At 34.5% G+C, this 17,262-nt stretch overlaps 1 protein-coding gene across 3 annotated transcripts in view; it reads right to left on the bottom strand.

Moving 5' to 3' along the window:
• Nucleotides 1–930: 930 nt before the first annotated feature.
• The window catches only part of LOC123685920 (zinc finger protein basonuclin-2-like), a 240,957-nt gene continuing 224,625 nt past the window's right edge, over nt 931–17,262 (bottom strand). For 2 of the 3 annotated variants that reach the window (XM_045625787.1, XM_045625786.1), the window contains exons 4-5: nt 7,704–7,939; nt 931–4,814 (exon numbers count right to left, since the gene is read on the bottom strand). In XM_045625787.1, the coding sequence (XP_045481743.1) occupies nt 1,671–4,814; nt 7,704–7,939 (3,380 nt within the window). In that variant the 3' untranslated portion in view covers nt 931–1,670. The remainder of the gene's footprint in view (nt 4,815–7,703; nt 7,940–17,262) is intronic. The other variant, XM_045625788.1, reaches the window with a different exon arrangement.

Genomic DNA, 17,262 nt, shown 5'->3' with positions numbered 1-17,262 from the left:
GTTTATTATAAAAAAAATATTGATGGCGTCATTAGTTCCGGATTTTTTATTTTAGGCATTTTCAAAGGTTGGTTATATGAATAAGAAACTGAACACCATACTACTTACGCTAAATCCTTCTACAAAGCTATTAAAGAGTCAGGATTTTTGAAAAATCGATTTTCTCTTTCGTTCTCCCAAAGTATGATAATTGGATCAAACTTCTTTATGATAGGTAGCTATTTTGCACTCTAAACGGATTTCAGTAAAATTTATAAGTATTTACAAATAGATACAATTTATTGTAATCATGAAAAACTATAGCCTAATCGAAAACTTACTTTTTATTTGAAATTATGATCTCATTATCAGATTTCGCTCAAGTAAATTAAATTGGACAAATTCCTGAAATATTCACAAAAACAGTAGATCGCACTGATTTGAAATTCAATCTTAAATGGAAAAATATCTGATAAACAATATATATCTGAAATTTAGTAGAATTTATTCGAATTACCAACTTCAAACAGATTCTGAAAGGGAGATATCGATTTATCCACTTGAAGGAAAGAGTTCCTGGTTCCTTTCCTAGATGGCGCTACAACCCAGTTTCGAGTTCATAATATAACGGAATAACGACGGGTTTCATAAAACTTTGATTAACCGGTTAACTCATTGATTGTAGTTTAAAAAATCTATGGAAGTACCAAAAATAAACTGAAATTGAACACAGAAATGATTTGATCAAGCAAATCTCCACGATAAAAGTTTTATGAAACCCACCATAAGTTGCACATACTTATCTGTGTTCAATGCATCAATAACTTCTGCTCTCCAAAATATATCTTTTTTTTCAATAATTTAGAAAAAAAGGAAATTGTTGGGACCACTTGGCTATTAAAAAGTATCAAGTGGATCCTGTGGGAAGAGGATTGGAAAAAAAACTAGAAATACGACAGCTATAAGTTTAATAGAGCCCAAAGGCTATACATACGGATTACTGTACATTGGATATGCAATAACAAATAACATTGACAGTTAAGAGATCTCTATATTTTATACAATTCCCAACTTCTTAAGTAACTGGTTAAATTTGGTATAACAAATCTGGAATTTAAATTTATATATGGGATGGGGAAATCATAGAACAGTGATCTTCGTATACATATTCTGGAGGATAAGGAACAAAATTCCTTATATAGATCTTAAATATAATGTTTTATTTACAACTATACATTAATAGGCAAGATAGCTTTATTCACAAAGTTATTGCACATTGAATATACATAACTGTATTTTACTCCAACTAGTTTTCAGTTCAATGGTAGTTTACAAGCAAAATTTACTTTGAACAGCTATGCACTTCACGAAGTGGATAAAGTGTGGAGTACTTACAAAAATGAGCAAGTTCTTTGACGCTTATACAGTAATACGAAGGATCATCTAGCTACATTAATTATATTATATTTTTTTATGTACAATGAGTATTTTTTACGACTGGCTACTATACACTGAGAGTTTCACTGGAAAAGTAAACGATATTTTTTACAAGCATAATAAATAAGGTAGAAACTGACTTCGAAAATAAAATATCTATTTAAAAATCACATTCAAGAAATAAATTCCAAATACTAATGATTGAATCACCACCACAAAGGAACAGCTCTCATATTCAGAAAGTTCGTTAGAGGTCACGACGGCTCGATCATCTTTCGACTCAAATTCGTGTGCAAGGAATCATTCTCAGAATGAATATTCCTTCTCGTCCTGGACATGAAAACTTTGGGGCAGTTAGCTACGGTACATTTGAACATGTCCGAGAGGTGGTTTTTCTCACAGTGGTCCTTCAGCTGTGCTGTTGTACTGAACGCCGTCCGACAAATGCGGCAGGGTAGTTTACCATCTTTGTCAGCCGTCGGAAGATCTTCCTCCACGCAGTGGATGTACTTGACAGGACTTGGAGATGAATTTGGAGGAGGTGAGCCAGACATGGGCGAACTAGGACTTGAGGAACGTTCTTTCTTTGATAAGGTACCGTTGAAGGGAGGGAAGTGACTGAAGTTACCAAGATGGAAAGGAAGACCTCCTAAGGGAGGCAGCAGTAGAGGTGGGGGAGGAATACGATCACCATTCAACATGAGTTGATCTAAAGTTGGCGGAACCAGGTGGTGATTCTTCAAGGCTTCTTCAGCATACAGTCGACTCAGAAAATCTCCATGCAGTGCCGGATTACCTGAAATGGAAGCAAATGGAGATTTTTCTAATAAGGAACTCGCCGGGTTATCAGAAGATGTCGATAACAGTTTTCTGTGTAAATTCAGATTCGCACTATGCCTGTCCCTACTTCTTTTCGAAGGGAATGCTGCATTGCAACCGTCTACGTTGCATTTATGCATCAATTTCAAATGAACATTTTGATAATGCGTTTTCACACCAAAATGGTTCTGAAATATTTTTCCACAAGCTGTGCATCGCCTTGGATTATCTTTATCTATTGGAACATCCATTGTACTTATGAATTGGCCATTGTCAAAATGTCCAAAAAATTGATTTTGACTATTCTCATCTGCTGACTCATTACCGTTCGAACTTCCGGCTGACGAGGTCTGAGAACGGGCTGGGCTTGGAGGTCCACCACCCATCATGAATCCCAGAGGAGGGAACTGGGATCCTTGACCGGTCAAACCAAGATGAAGACTTCTGCTCATAAAATCGCCGAAATGTCCATGTGACAAACTCTCTAAATGTCTGAGCGCGTTGGAGGAGTCGAAAGATTCGTCGCTCTTGTTACTTTCAACGGAACTACTTGGCCTTTCTCTTTCTCCTTCGCAACTGTAGTCACTAGGTTCTGCCTCAGAAACTGGCTGCTTCTCCTTCCTCATTTTTTCCATCGAATACAGTGGCGCAATACTAGTTTTGATCTCGTTAGCCACGATCTTCTCAGGTTCGTTAGCATTCTCATCCGCAGATCGCTTTTCCAAATTCAAAGGAGACAACCTTCCTTCTACATCTTTGTTTGGTTCAGTCACAGCCGTATTATTTTCAACATTCATTTTGGCGTTACTAGTAATCCTCTCTGAAAACACATCACTGGTCGAATCACCATCACTAGCGGTATCTTCCATCAAAACAGGAACGGCACATCGTGTCGGATTCTGACTTTTCCGCTTCCTTTTATTTGTTTGTACGTGGGTTTCGTCTTTTACACTGACGTTATCCGTAACACTAATCGAATCATCGTTACTATCGATGTTATCAGTCATTTCTTCGTCTACATCGGACACTGATGTTTTCGGTCTTTTCGACGGTATGCTGAAATCTTCTGGCTGATCTGAGATTTCACTGTTCGATGCTTCGTTCTTTTCACGTTCGTAGTCGTCTATACCGCCGACAACGACTATACCCTCTTCATCTTCATCGTCTTCTTCCATTTGCTGTCTGTCGTTGTTGTTGTTACTTGCAGTAAGTGGTAGTGGATCGCAATCGTTCAGGAAATTCTTATGTTCTTCCATCCGTTGCATGCTCAAATCGAGGGATTGCTTGAATTCCATCGCTAAAGCTGAATGATGTCTCAGGTCTCCAGTTGGGTTGATAAGAGGGAACGGTCCAAACGGATTCAGAGGATTTAGAGCTGCTGCAGAAGGTAGACCAAGATTTGACTGAGGTGGGATAAGTATAGGATGCGATTGTGCACTTCGACCGTCGTGCGGTGATATCTTTCGACGCAGATGCGGCGAATGAAGTTTAGGATTCGGGTTTGCACTATGTCTATTGCGGGATCTTCTTGAACTGAACATCATATTACACCCTTCAACGGTGCATTTATGCATTTCGCGTAAGTGAACTGCTGAGAAATGGATTTTGAGGGCACCTTTATCGCAAAACGTTTTCAAACATACGTTGCATTGCACGCGTTTCTTGCCGGTAGCGGGATTTATAAACTGCGTTCCCAAATTTAAAGGAAGACTAGGGGAAGTCCACTGTCTTTTTGCCGGTGTCGTCATTTTCCTTCCAGGTACTACGCTTGATGAAAGTTGACCATCTTTGGATGAGTCCCTGTCCCTGCTGAGGTTCAGAGCACTGTGCGAATTCTCGTCTTTGTCGTCGTCTTCTTCGCTGTTGATGTTGCCACTGATTAAATCGGAGTTTGAAGGTGATTTGCTTCCAGTGGAAAGTCTGGCGGACATTAGACTAGGAAATGAGGATGCTACCAAACTAGCTGCCAGAGGGTTGACAGCAGCAGCCAAGGCTACGTGACTAAGGGTTGAAGTTGGTGGTGGTGGAGGAGGTAGACAAGTCGGCAGAGATGTAGACATGGTAAGATTCAATCCCATGTTCTCATTCTCGGAAGTTCTTCTACGATTCATGTCTGGACTGACTCTATTGGGGAAATTGGCCAGACCAGCGCCAAGTTTACGGAAATCGAAGGGTTGCATACTCTGGAGACGGTTGAGGGGCGATGTGTTCATCGAGCTGCTATTCATGCTTCTTGGAGGGGAAATTGACGGCAAAGGTCCGTTCGAAGAATGCATTTTCAGAAAAGGGAGCGGATATTTCTGATGAGGAGACATTGTTGGCATCCGGGATAGATGGAAAGCTGAAGGGGGTAAAACTGGTGGTGATGGTCGTCGATTTGGGGACATCACCCGACGATGGTTTGGTGAATGACGCTTTTCCAGCCGCTCCAGATTGGATTCCTGAAGGGCTTGTTGCGCCAATAGTAATTGTTGCGTTATTGCTCTCGTTTCTCCGAATCTGAGGAATTGCTGGAGGACCAAAGGCTCCTCCTCAGGGCTGCAGATTGTCCATCGGTCCAGAGTGCTGCCGTGTGTCTCCTGCAACAAGATCAACAACTTTAAGATTTTATTCGAAAGGAGATGTTCAACGAAGTTATCGAACAACTTCAATAACATCAAACTAAAAATACAAAAAAACTTGTTTCATGTCTTATTCTTATAAAAAAATAAGTTAATTTGTATTTATTTCGTTATAATACAAGCCTTGATAGGATAAAATAATCAACTACTGATTAACAGACAAAAAGACCTTGGAAACATTGAAACACTTTAGGAAAAAGGGGAGGCGAATGTTTTGTCCATCATTGAAAAAATACCCTTTTCATAATATTCATTCATTTTGAATCGATAGTTAATCAACAAATGTTTGGTTTCTGTTAAAATTCACTCACTTCTTTTTCATTAAATGAAGGAAAATTCAACTTTTTGATTATTTCAACTCATTTTTCTATTTCATAATGATTAATGAATTATTACGTTAACTTCCGATGAAAATTATTTTCATGCAAATATTCGATTCATTTTGGAAACCAAAAAAATTGACAAATTTAAAAGATCAGTTTCCTTTTTCGATAAAAATCATTTTCTCAACCAGATATAGTACAAGAATGGATTATTGATACTCGAAAAACACTTCAAATTCGGGTATTATAAAGAATCTGAAAATAAACATGAAATTCTGAAGTTTAAATGTTCTGTAATATTTTATAACTCACAAACTATTGGTTTCAAAGATAGATAATTTCAATGAAATAATACCAAACTGCTTGATTCTATGTCAAAGTTTTTTTTGATACATTTTTCAATTCGAAGCTTTTCAAGTCAATTGATTGAACTCCCGAATGAGAATTACGGAAGCTGATTTGTTCCAACAGATACTCATGAAATTAGCGGCCATAGTTTTTTATTTGATTTGATGAATTTTCACTATCCAAATTTAATTTTGACCCGTTTTCATGAATTTTTAAATGCCTTTCATTGGATGTAACAAGTGATGAAGTTAAATTTCCAGTGTTTCTACTAATCGTTTCCAATTCTATTCAAAGAGATGGATCAAATACGAATTTCTTTCATTGATTTCGTTGCTGGGCAAGTATAATTGAACTGGATAATATCAAGACATAAACAAATAAATCATACGCATTTTTATAGACTTTCAGATGTTCAAACTATGACCTTTATATTGACTTACTAGATTATTATTATTAAACACAAATATTTTACAACTGAATTTAATAGAAAATGATAGATCTGAATAAGGTATATCACTTTACAAGATTACAAAGATTTTTATAGCTACACGCGATTATAAAAGTCGTCTAGCGAGATTATGTCTATAAATTGTTCACCAATTAATCTCTTCATTAATCGAAGATGGTATCGTTTATTTTGACAGAAAAATTTTATGCACATTTAACAGCTAAGAAAGTCCGACAGGCGACAGGATGTATATTTTATGAGCACGCAGGATAAAAATATCGAAGCGGGTTTTGTTCTTGTTTAAAAACGGTGCCTGCAGAATGTCTACCACGTAAGTATAAATAACTGGGGTGTGATAATCACCTGCCCTTCGGCATTTTGTTCCACAACAAACACAACATTAAATGAAAAACAAATTACGATTTCCACGAGGCCCGATAATACATCGTTAAAAGCCATGAAATTGTGTTGTATTAGCAGCATTATAAAAACACGTGTGACAATCATTAGTTCAATCAAGGGGAAGAAGGGTATAAGTCTTGTTTGACACTTAGGTGTAATTTGCTAACACACCCTCTTCCCTTAATTCCTTGTTGAATCTACAAAACATCATATTTTGGTTTTTCCAAGAATTTAAAGATCAGCGATGACAACCGTCGGCTCTTCTGTTGCAATGCGATGATCTCAAAGTGGGCTTAACATCGGTGTCAAAAATTGAAAGTTGAGAAATGCCTTGGCATCTTTCGCTCCCAGCTAATAGAGATGAAGGTATCCACTTAACAAAATACCTATTTAAATATTATAAACCAGAGCGTAGTATGTCATTAATGGGGATATTTCAAGACAAGCAGAAGGAAACCTAATATGTACTTTGAGTCACTAAATTATACCGAAACGAAATTATTACTTGCCACCAAAATGATATGCAAAACACTAGGTAATTTTCTGTCTCTACCTATACACATCATAGGTTGCTTGCTTGAAACGAACTCTGAAATATATTGGCGTTTCAAACACCTAAATGCATTCGTGCTAAAAACAATTGTACGAATCTTTAGGGCTTCATGCATGGTTCATTTTGAAATTGCGTTTGTTCCACTCAATGTTGTACTGATCTTAATTAAGTTCAACATCATTTGAATGGAAACTATTATATCATTACAAATTATTGTCAAAAGTAGTGAAATTGTTTACATAATAAAGGAGTAGTCCTGTTAAGAGTTATCTGAAGACGTACTTTGACAGCTCTGTTCTTGAACTCAGATGATGATAATGTGCGACGGTAACCAGTAAGACGGCCGGTCTTCAATAAATGCCGACCTAGTATGATGATATTCAAAAAATAACCATCAATGTTTAATAAAAAACGATTAGAAACCAATTAAGTATCTCTTATCGATAACATATCTACCTTTTAAACTTGTATGTAATAGTTTATCAAGTTTCTCAAGGATAATTGTCTAGAATTAGAGACTAGTTGGCGACAGTTTGCAAATTCTTGATATTGAAAGGTGATTCAGAATTTGCAATCAATCCTTTTCATTGAGGATCACCAATGAATGTAAACTGTTTAGTACACCAGAGAGATGTTCAAGTGACACTTATGGATCAGTCGAATGTTGATATACAGGTGCAAAACTTTAACCTTTAAATGTTACCATTTTTTTTAGCGAAAGTTTATGCAGGATAAAATTAAGTTGTAGGAAGAAGACAAGATTGTCAACATACCTGCAAAATATATCCTCTGGCGTAATCGATAGGTGTCCAGCCAAATCCATGCAAAACTTGCACCACTTGATCCTTATGAAGCACAGAAAACAACCGATCCAACAGGATTTTCAGTCGTATAGGAAGCGCTGAACAACCGTAAAGAACTAAACTTGCTATATCGAAAGCGGCATTAGGCTGAACCGGCTCAGGGGCACTGTTACTGAAGAGATGTCGCACTCCTAACTTGTCCAAAGCTGAAACAAAAGAGGGGATGAGTGCTTTGCGCATGGAGGCGGTGCTTGGAGGCTGGTGGAGGGGAGGGAGAGGATGATATGGACAGATGAGTGACGATACCTTTAGAACGTGAATTAGGTACTCGATATTATGTATCCCATATCCCGTAATATCCTACCTACTACAAGTCTGGTGTGTATACTGTATACTACGACGACCAGAGCGACTATTATCCTTCATTATATTGGATCCGCTATATTATGAATAATTTGTAATTTGTTTCGTACGTTATGCTTCCACAGCATGATCAAATTTTGTCTCCTTAAGTGAAGTCGACAAAGAGATTTTAGCTTCTAGAATTGAATCCTTTAAGGATATCAGCTGCTAACTTATCATATAGAAGATTACTTTAATCCATATTAAAAATTTTATGATAATATTTGATATGATGTGATGCCTTAGAATATTAATATATTTTTAAGTATTTCAATTTCATTTTCGATTATATTTCAATATTTCATTGTTTTTCGTATCATATGTCAAGTTAATTCAACGTATGCCATCATACATCAAACAACGATATTAATATCAAAAAATTTCCTACATTGTGTCCTTTTCCTTCATAATATAAAATATCTTAATGATATATTTGGTTTTTTCGTTTCGGAATACGATTCCAATTCGAAAAATGACAAAATATTAATAACCAACCAAAACTGTACAAGTTGAGTAAACGGTTAACAAATTAATACACTAAATTAACATAAACACAGACGTACGTTCCGGAATTTTTGTATTTATGAATACAGGTTTTTTTTCATCAGTGCCTTATACATTTACCGAATTTACCAACTTACAACTTGTTGTATATCTACTTCACGAACAATTGCAATTGAGGAACAAACTCACGTAACTGTTTCTCTAGTAAGAATTCACAGAGGAAAAATAATTACAACAGGTAGTCATAGATTTCCTTCTAGTGAACTACAAATTCAAATCGACATTTTCAATTAAAACAACAATTTAAGAAAATTTAAATTTATCTTTTGGTTGATGTTGACTCTTAATCAATAAATGATCACATCAAACTATAAGAGTTCATTTAGTCTACTTGAAGAAGGTAATTCAATTAAATTAACTTTTATAAATTAAATAACGAATAGTTCATGTTCATTTCATGTAAAAATGAGACATTGAACATATTTTCGAAATGCAACTCTTATACCTATGTTATAATATATGTAGATATGTATAGTTTAATATTTCATGACTCATTAATAATATAACTGACATCATATTAAATTTTGTTATTACCAATATCATTTAAAAACTTTTATGATTCGTTCTTCTAAACCAAAAGGACAAAGATCGAAGAAAAAAATGACTATCAAACCAATATTCATTTCAGCATTTTCAACCACACGGATTTTTTTTGTGTAGTGTAGTATTGAAGCTCATCAAAAAACTAGTGTTTGATAATTATTCTAATTTTTTTTCTTTGTATCATCAGCTGTATCGACGAGTAAATAATAAGCCACTTGACAGTATGTATTACATATACCTTTTGTTCAATTTATTAATTTTACAACAAAATATGATAATGAATATACAAAGAACTCGAACTATTCGTGAAGAGAAACTAATTGGATTGAACAAATTTACGATAACTTTCTTTTTTTTTTCGTTTAGAATTTATTTAGTTATTTAGTGAACATTTCAATTTTAATCTTGATTAGATTTATATTGTGAATTTAGTTATTGAGCAGGTAATAAACCTGCTCAACATCCAAGTGATCTAAACCAAAGATAACGGTCGAAAAAAAAAGGGTTCAATGTCGAAATTTTATATTTCTGAAATCAATTGAAATGTCGTAGTGAATTTTTTCAATGTAATATCCATAAGTTATCGAGTGAATTTGTTCTTGATCTCACTGGAAATAACGAATATAATGTTCATATATTTCCTGTAGTGGCTCCTCATTTTAGGAAAGGGAAAGCTTTCGTCAGAGCCAAAGTGAGGGATCCTTTCCTTGGATCGGTTTGTTGTTCATCTTTCGCGTTATATATTCAGTTCGGCAAAGCTTTATGGAAGAGATCGAGCGGAGATCCGAAAGCTCACTGGATGGGAATGACACTGCAGTATTTCACAATTGCTGAAGCTGACGAATGTAGATGTAGCTATCTTGATCGCTCCTTAAGTGGGAGCATCACGTATTTGTCCCAAATACATTCATATAGAAGAGCTTTTAGCGCCATTTCAATATTACCATAAGAGCGAATGATCAAAACATCTCAACTATCGGAGATCAAAAGGAACGCTTCTTCAGGTTCTGATTCCTTTGAACCAACCGACTGATACTTGCGATCGTAAGATATCACCACCTCAAAAAGGTACATGACTACGATACGATCGAAGCTGTATTTCGAAGAAAATCAATATGTGTAAACGTCTGAGTTCAAGATTATTTTAATATACCAAAAAGATTTCTATTTTTCCTGTATGTATACAGTCATTTGATAACAAAAATTTCATTCATAAAATTTATTGGGAACGAATGAGGTCTTGAAATACTTCCAACTGACGTCACTAATGCTATGTTGCGTAAAATTGCTTTTTGGAGGCCCTTTGATTGGTTTTTGACTGGTATCTATTTTCCCCGCGATTATTTATGCGTTTATAAAATATTTGCTTTTTCTGGCCATTGAAAAATTTGAGGGTATTTGAAAAATTAGTCAAAGGCTTATTTCTTATCAGGAAATTTGGGAAATTTGGTGGTCCAGATTTCAGTACAATAACTTTGGCGTTAATAGATAGAACAACTTCTTTTCATGAAAATAGGGTCATATAAATATATATCCTAACAAGCTTCGTTTTCGAGATACAGGGTGTAAGAGTTTGAAAAAAAATCAGTTTTTTAATATAACTCTAGTATTTTCACATTTTTCGTTTAAATTTTCAGGTATTGAAGTCTAGATAATGTTATGTTTCAAACTAGGAAAGTGTCTCCTGCCAAAATTATTCAATGGCATAGAAATAGGGATACGATGATCCTTTTCCCATTGAAAATCTACACCACTGTCTTTTTTTCGGGACAACAATTTCATTTCTGAAATCAACAGGGTTTCACAGAAAAAATGGTCTTCTTAATATATATTTCCATAGAATGTACCGTTTTCGAGATAATCGAGTACAAAGAAAACGCTATTCACAAAGATCTACAAATATTATTTTTTCAAATTTTCTCATTACTGATGAACGAAAGTACAAAATTGGCGTAGTTTATTATATCGCTTTCAGATGGCATTTAACTGAATATTTCAGTAAGAACATTCACCAAACATATTCTCAAATTTTAGTTATTGTTAGTGTCTGATAGATATTCTATGAAAAAATTAAGGCAATTTTTTTCGTGAAACTCTGTTGATTTCAGAAATGAAATAATTCACTCGAAGAGAAGACAAAGGTGTAGAAATTTCAATAGGAAAAGGATCATTGCCACCTATATCTATGCCACTGGATGATTTTGGCAAGAGACACTTGCCTTGTTCGAAACATTACATTATTTAGACTTCAATACCTAAAAATTAAAACAATGGATGTAATAATACTAGAGTTATAACTAAAAAAGTGTTTTTTTTTTCAAATTTCAAAACCCTGTATCTCGAAAAAACAGCTTGTTAGGATATATGGTTATATGAAATTTTCTCCAGGAAAAAAGTTGTTCTATCCGACGTCAAAGTTATTGAACTAAAATTTTGAGCACCCTGTATTTGGAGTTTGTAATTAAAGAAACCGAGTTCAAACTTCCAAAAAACGATATTTTTTGAGTTGAAAAAATTAAGGAATCTTCGCGAAGTATTTTTTTATCTATTAAACGATACGAGGCAGGAATTTTTCAGAGATTGAATAGAGGGGTAGCCTGAAAAGGGATCTTCTATCGTTCCTGTTATCCTGATTCCCTGATGGTGTGAAAGGGCGTACCAACTCTATTCTCGTAACATGGAACGAAAAATTTAAAAATGGATTTTTTCATAATTGAAGATCATTTATATTCGTGTTTTTGATTTTTCGAAAGGATCTGTTCGATATTGGGATAAATATATTCCAAACTCTTTCATCTCGGGAATTATGAGATCTATTTATATGAAAATTATTGCAACGAATTCTATACCGCATGAACCATTGGAGTAAAATGTTGGAATGAAAAGAAAAACTATGTCCTAGTCTCTAGTTTCAGAGCAATGAATTTTTGAAAATTCCATCCAGGCAATATCAGATTCAACCTCAGCAGCAAGAGATTTCGTTAATATGACTTGGGATATTCTCTAAGATAGAAGAAAATCAATGTGTAAAAGTGTGTTTTTCTTGGGACTTCTCAGTGAAGAAAATCAGAGGTTGGTTGAACCAACTCGATTTAAAGAATAAATAGCAGCGTCCCAGAAAGAAAGGGTGGACAAAAAGGGGTTACTTTAATTAATGCGAAGGATCCATTAGACGCAATCTTTTCATATTCCTTTTTAAATATATCACGAGGGCCATCTAATGTCGGAACTACATTGATGCAGACTGACTTTCACGGACACTAAAGGGGTTGAAATCGATTTATGCGAAGTCGTTCTATCTCCATTAAACTATTTTACACATTTCGCCAGACAAAGAGATTTTGTCGAGTCATTAAGCCATTTCGGTATAATGAACATGCAGTGTCTCAAAAATCTTCCAGGGAAACATGCTTCGAAAAACTCTTCCTTTTATAAGTGCATTAGAAATATTCGCAGTATACACGACGCAAATAGAATTTTTGTTTGTAGGCGGTAACAAGGGCGTAGAAATGAGGGGGTACTGGGGGTAATTACCCCTTCCCCCAAGATCTTCAAAATATAGAATTTTAGAACGAATAATATTCATTTTACTTTCCTTTGAAATCGATACGTCAGTAAAAAATCGGACCCTTTCACAGTTAATTATCGCTTTCAAGATGAGTACTTTTATTGCATTACAAGCTCGTCTTTGTCCAGGTTTATTATTTTCCTTTATCTATCCACTTTCTCGGCATCGCCCTTTTTTAGCCATCTGTTATTTTTGCATTCGTCATCGGTTTACACTCATCCCTTGTTTTCGGTTTTTTGTATCTTCTCGTCACAAAATTTCAATATGTAGTTATCAAAGAACTGAACTGAGTAATTCGCATCGAAAAATTGTCTGGGCTGTGTTGTACAATTTATTGTGTTTCATTCAAATTGAAATTCATTTGTGAAGACATTAGTTTTGAATTGACTATATCGAAAGGGTGTTCCTAAATTGGAAGTACAAATGAAAAAGACATATTTCTCGGATCATTGCATGAAATAAATCCAATAACATGAATCCGCAAACGCTTTTTTTTTGAGATATAGGTGTTGAAGTTCAATTTTTTCTCTCATAGCACCTTTCCTTCACAAGATATTTAACTTGAATTTGCATAGATATTCCAATTTGAAGTTTTCATCATGTGATATCTTAATTTTAAATGCAAATCCCCGCTTCTTTCCTTCAGAATTATTTTTTTGTGAACCACTGGTAGTTTAGAAAAATTTAAAGAGAAACTCTGTTTCAGTACTACACTTTGGTTTGTTGTAGGTTGGTTGTATATGCAATCGATTTCGAGAAAAAAATTCAAACAGCTCTCTATTCTCAGGAAAATCCGAATTATTTTGAAGATCCAGTTGGGTAACTGTGATAAATAAATAAATTATAAGTTTTGCTACTTATTCAACAACTCTGTGGCGAAGATTAATAAAGATTCAATAAACTGGTTAAGCATCACAAAAAAGTAGGACTACAAGAAACACCCTGTATCTCGAAAACAAAGCTTTTGCTTGGGGCTGTTTTATTTTTACGGCTATGGGCCGTTTTATTCTAAAATTATTCAAAGAATCTCTCAGTTTTCTTCGTAACTCCAATTCAGGAACACCCAGTATAAGATAATAACAATCGAATTGGTAATAAAAAAAATTATTTCGAGTAATTTGGTTCAAACTTCGTTATCAAACCTCTTTTTCTCACATTATAGATATGAGTAAACAATGTCAATTAAAATTTTTTTTTCGATTACCCCCACAAGAAAAAAAAAGATCTACTTGGGCGGTAATCTTCGAAACGACAAAAATTATCGTCACTTCAATAAAGTCTTTCATTGATTACGAATTAGATAATTGACTGTTCAAAACCGATGATAAAAATGAGAATAGTATTGATGTGGAATCAGTTTTTCTTGAGAGAAAAATTGCCTGTTCAAACCGGTTTGGAAAAAAAAATTAAAAACCGCCTGATGATTTCGTTACGTGTTCAATGTCACAGTTGTGTAAGCAGATCCTTTAAACTGATTCGAATTTTTCCACGTCCACTATGGAAGGGTTTATGATAATTGAATTCTTTCCTTGAATTGCTGTGGCGTAAATCATCTCTTAAGTTATGGTCGACCTCATCGGCGCTTAGCATTAACAGACTGCAGAATTGAGTGCTCCGTTACTGTTCTGGACCAAGATGCATCACAAAAGAATCATCATTTACACTGGGGAACGAGGCGCCAGAAATATTTTTCTATTTATTCCATCGCCGAAAACGAAAGTGGTAGTTATGAGAGAAATACAGGAGGGTTCAGTGATTTTTTAATAGATTTCATTGATTGAGTAGTATGATACGATAATTACTAATTTTACGAATTAAAAAGTTAGAATTATGATGTTCTTCACTTTGATTATTAAATATACGGGGTGGCCAAGAGATTCACGTCAAAAAGGAAGAAACAGGTCCCTCGTGTAATGGGGTATTCGAATCACCCCCATCTTTGTTTGATTTTCCACGGTTTTCCAGTTATGAATTTTTTTATGAACTTTGAGAATTTTCGACTCGACCATCTTAAAAAAGATATAAAAAAAAAGTACAAGACTTTTCTGTGAAATTTTTTTGTAACTTAATCTCCAGGAACTGTATCTACTTTTATACATAACATAACCAGCTTCGTAACTTTGATAAAAATGATGGAAATGTTGGTCTCAAGTGAAAAAGTTACGTGAATTGGATTATGATCTAAATTTTCGAATCAAAATTAAAAATGTGAAAAGGTTGATTCACGGCTTCTTAGTATGCTTAAAAACTGCGCTCTACAGTCAGCTTTTAGAATCATTTATAAAAAATGGTACTCAACAGTCTACTTTTGCTAGAATAAGCCTTCAAAGTCAACAAGGTGGAAAAAATCAAAGAACTAGACATTTACTCAAAAATTTTTGAGGGCAGTTTTTAAGCATACTAAGAAGCCGTGAATCAGCCTTTTTACATTTTTAATTTTGATTCGAAAATTTAGATCATAATCCAATTCACACAACTTTTTCACTTGAGACCAACATTTCCATAATTTTTATCTAAGTTACGAAGCTGGTTATTTTATGTATTAAAGTAAAGTTCATGGAGATTAAGTTACAAAAAAAACTTTCACAGAAAAGTCTTGTACTTTTTTTTATAGCTTTTTTAAGATGGTCAAGTCAAAAATTCTCAAAGTTCATAAAAAAATTCATAATTCGAAAACTGTGAAAAATCGCATAACATACATGGGGTGATTCGAATAGCTCATGACACGAGGGACCTGTTTTTTTCTTTTTGACCATGGAAAGATTTTATATTTTCATGGGTAGAGTAATTGGTCGAAAAAGTTATATGATCATGATCATTTTTTTGTTAATCCCTTTTTCTTTCTCCGATATTGGAATCAAGATATTGGAAACAAACCCAGTGAAGGCTGGGAATACAACAAGGAATTATGAAGAGCAAGACCACCGGGTCTCCCGAACAGTTGACAAATATAAACATTACTTCTGTCACAACCTATCATCTCTCATATTTCCCTTCATTCTAGCGCAAGTAGCATTTTCAAGCAAATACACCGAGACCTACCTCAAAATTGTTATGCCTTTTCACCAAAATTAATACTCAGTTAATTTGAAGGGTGAATATTGATTCAAGATGACGTACCAGAAGGCCTGAAAGACGTTTATAATTTCAGAGTTGGATGCACTTCAGGCAAGAACCGATTGGAGTTAACTTCGCAAAGTCCCTTTCTTAGACAAGATTAAAATTACAAGCCTGATTGAACTGTTCATGGCTAATTCGAAGCAAGTGTAGCAGTCCCATTATTTGCCAATAATGCAGGTTAGAAATATGAATACTGTTGGCTTACAGAATCCCCACTAAACAATTGGTCTCTAATGTATTTAACTTTCTTTGTCGGACAGGCCACCCAGGTTTCAGTTTGACATAAGGAAGGTGCATTACCTTAAGCCGCTACTGGATTTTTGTTCCCTCTTTGTCTTATTTTGATGGGATGATGAATTTGGTGATTATTGTGTCCCAATCACATAACGATTTTTCGGGAAGTTTCACTTTTCAAATTTCTGATCAAGAAGTGTGCTACCTAAATTGAACAATCATAATAGAATACTAGGTAACCTGCCATGAAAACAAAAAAACTTCGTAATACTTTCAATACAATATAATTTATCTTTTCTGAAACGATATTTTCGAGGAAACGTAAAATCATATGAAAATAATAAAGGTAAGCTTGAAAAGTTTGATTATTCCCTTTCTATACAATGCAAGAAGTAGGGATTCACGGCTTGGTTTGATTTTCAAGTTATTTGGCTTAAGCTTGACTTGATTTCAAGTCAATTATAGTAGTTTTCCAATCTCAAGTCAAGTCAAGTATTTATTTATCAAGTACTGGAATCATATCAAGCTGCTTGATTTTCAGCAGTTTTATAGTGGAGTGCATCATCAATAAAAAAATAATGGAATGAGAAGGAAACTTGCAAAAAGCTCCTTCATTTATTGAAATTATTGTATGAAAGAACTGAAAATATCTTTTTTCAAATAGAAACATAAATTAAATAACTATAAATAAGAACAAAATGAAAAAATAATGAAAAAATGAAGTTTCTTAATATTGAGAAACCTCCAGCCTTTGTTTGATTTCATAATTTTCCATTCAGGATCTAAGACACATGAGGCTTTTTTTAGATTTGTCGCCTAACCTATTGCAGGTTTTTGTAACTGTAAGATCAGCTCTGGAAAATTGTCTTTCAACAGGAGCTGAATATGCTGGCGTTGATAAAAAAATCCTTGGCCATTTTGACCAAGTTTGGAAAGATATTTCTGAAACTACCGAAATCTACCAAAATATTTCATAGGAATGTGAGAAAACTACTAATAAAGTCACACTAGCGAATGCTTCAGTCTCTCGGCGCTCGAGGAATCCCCTTGTTTAGTCTAAGCGAGCATTCGATTATTCGAAAAGGAATCGATCTTTTC

Source organism: Harmonia axyridis, chromosome X (genome assembly GCF_914767665.1).
Source record: "Harmonia axyridis chromosome X, icHarAxyr1.1, whole genome shotgun sequence".
Classification (NCBI taxonomy): domain Eukaryota; kingdom Metazoa; phylum Arthropoda; class Insecta; order Coleoptera; family Coccinellidae; genus Harmonia; species Harmonia axyridis.
Note: the sequence above shows the minus strand (reverse complement) of the source record. Positions and strands in the feature narration are given on the sequence as shown.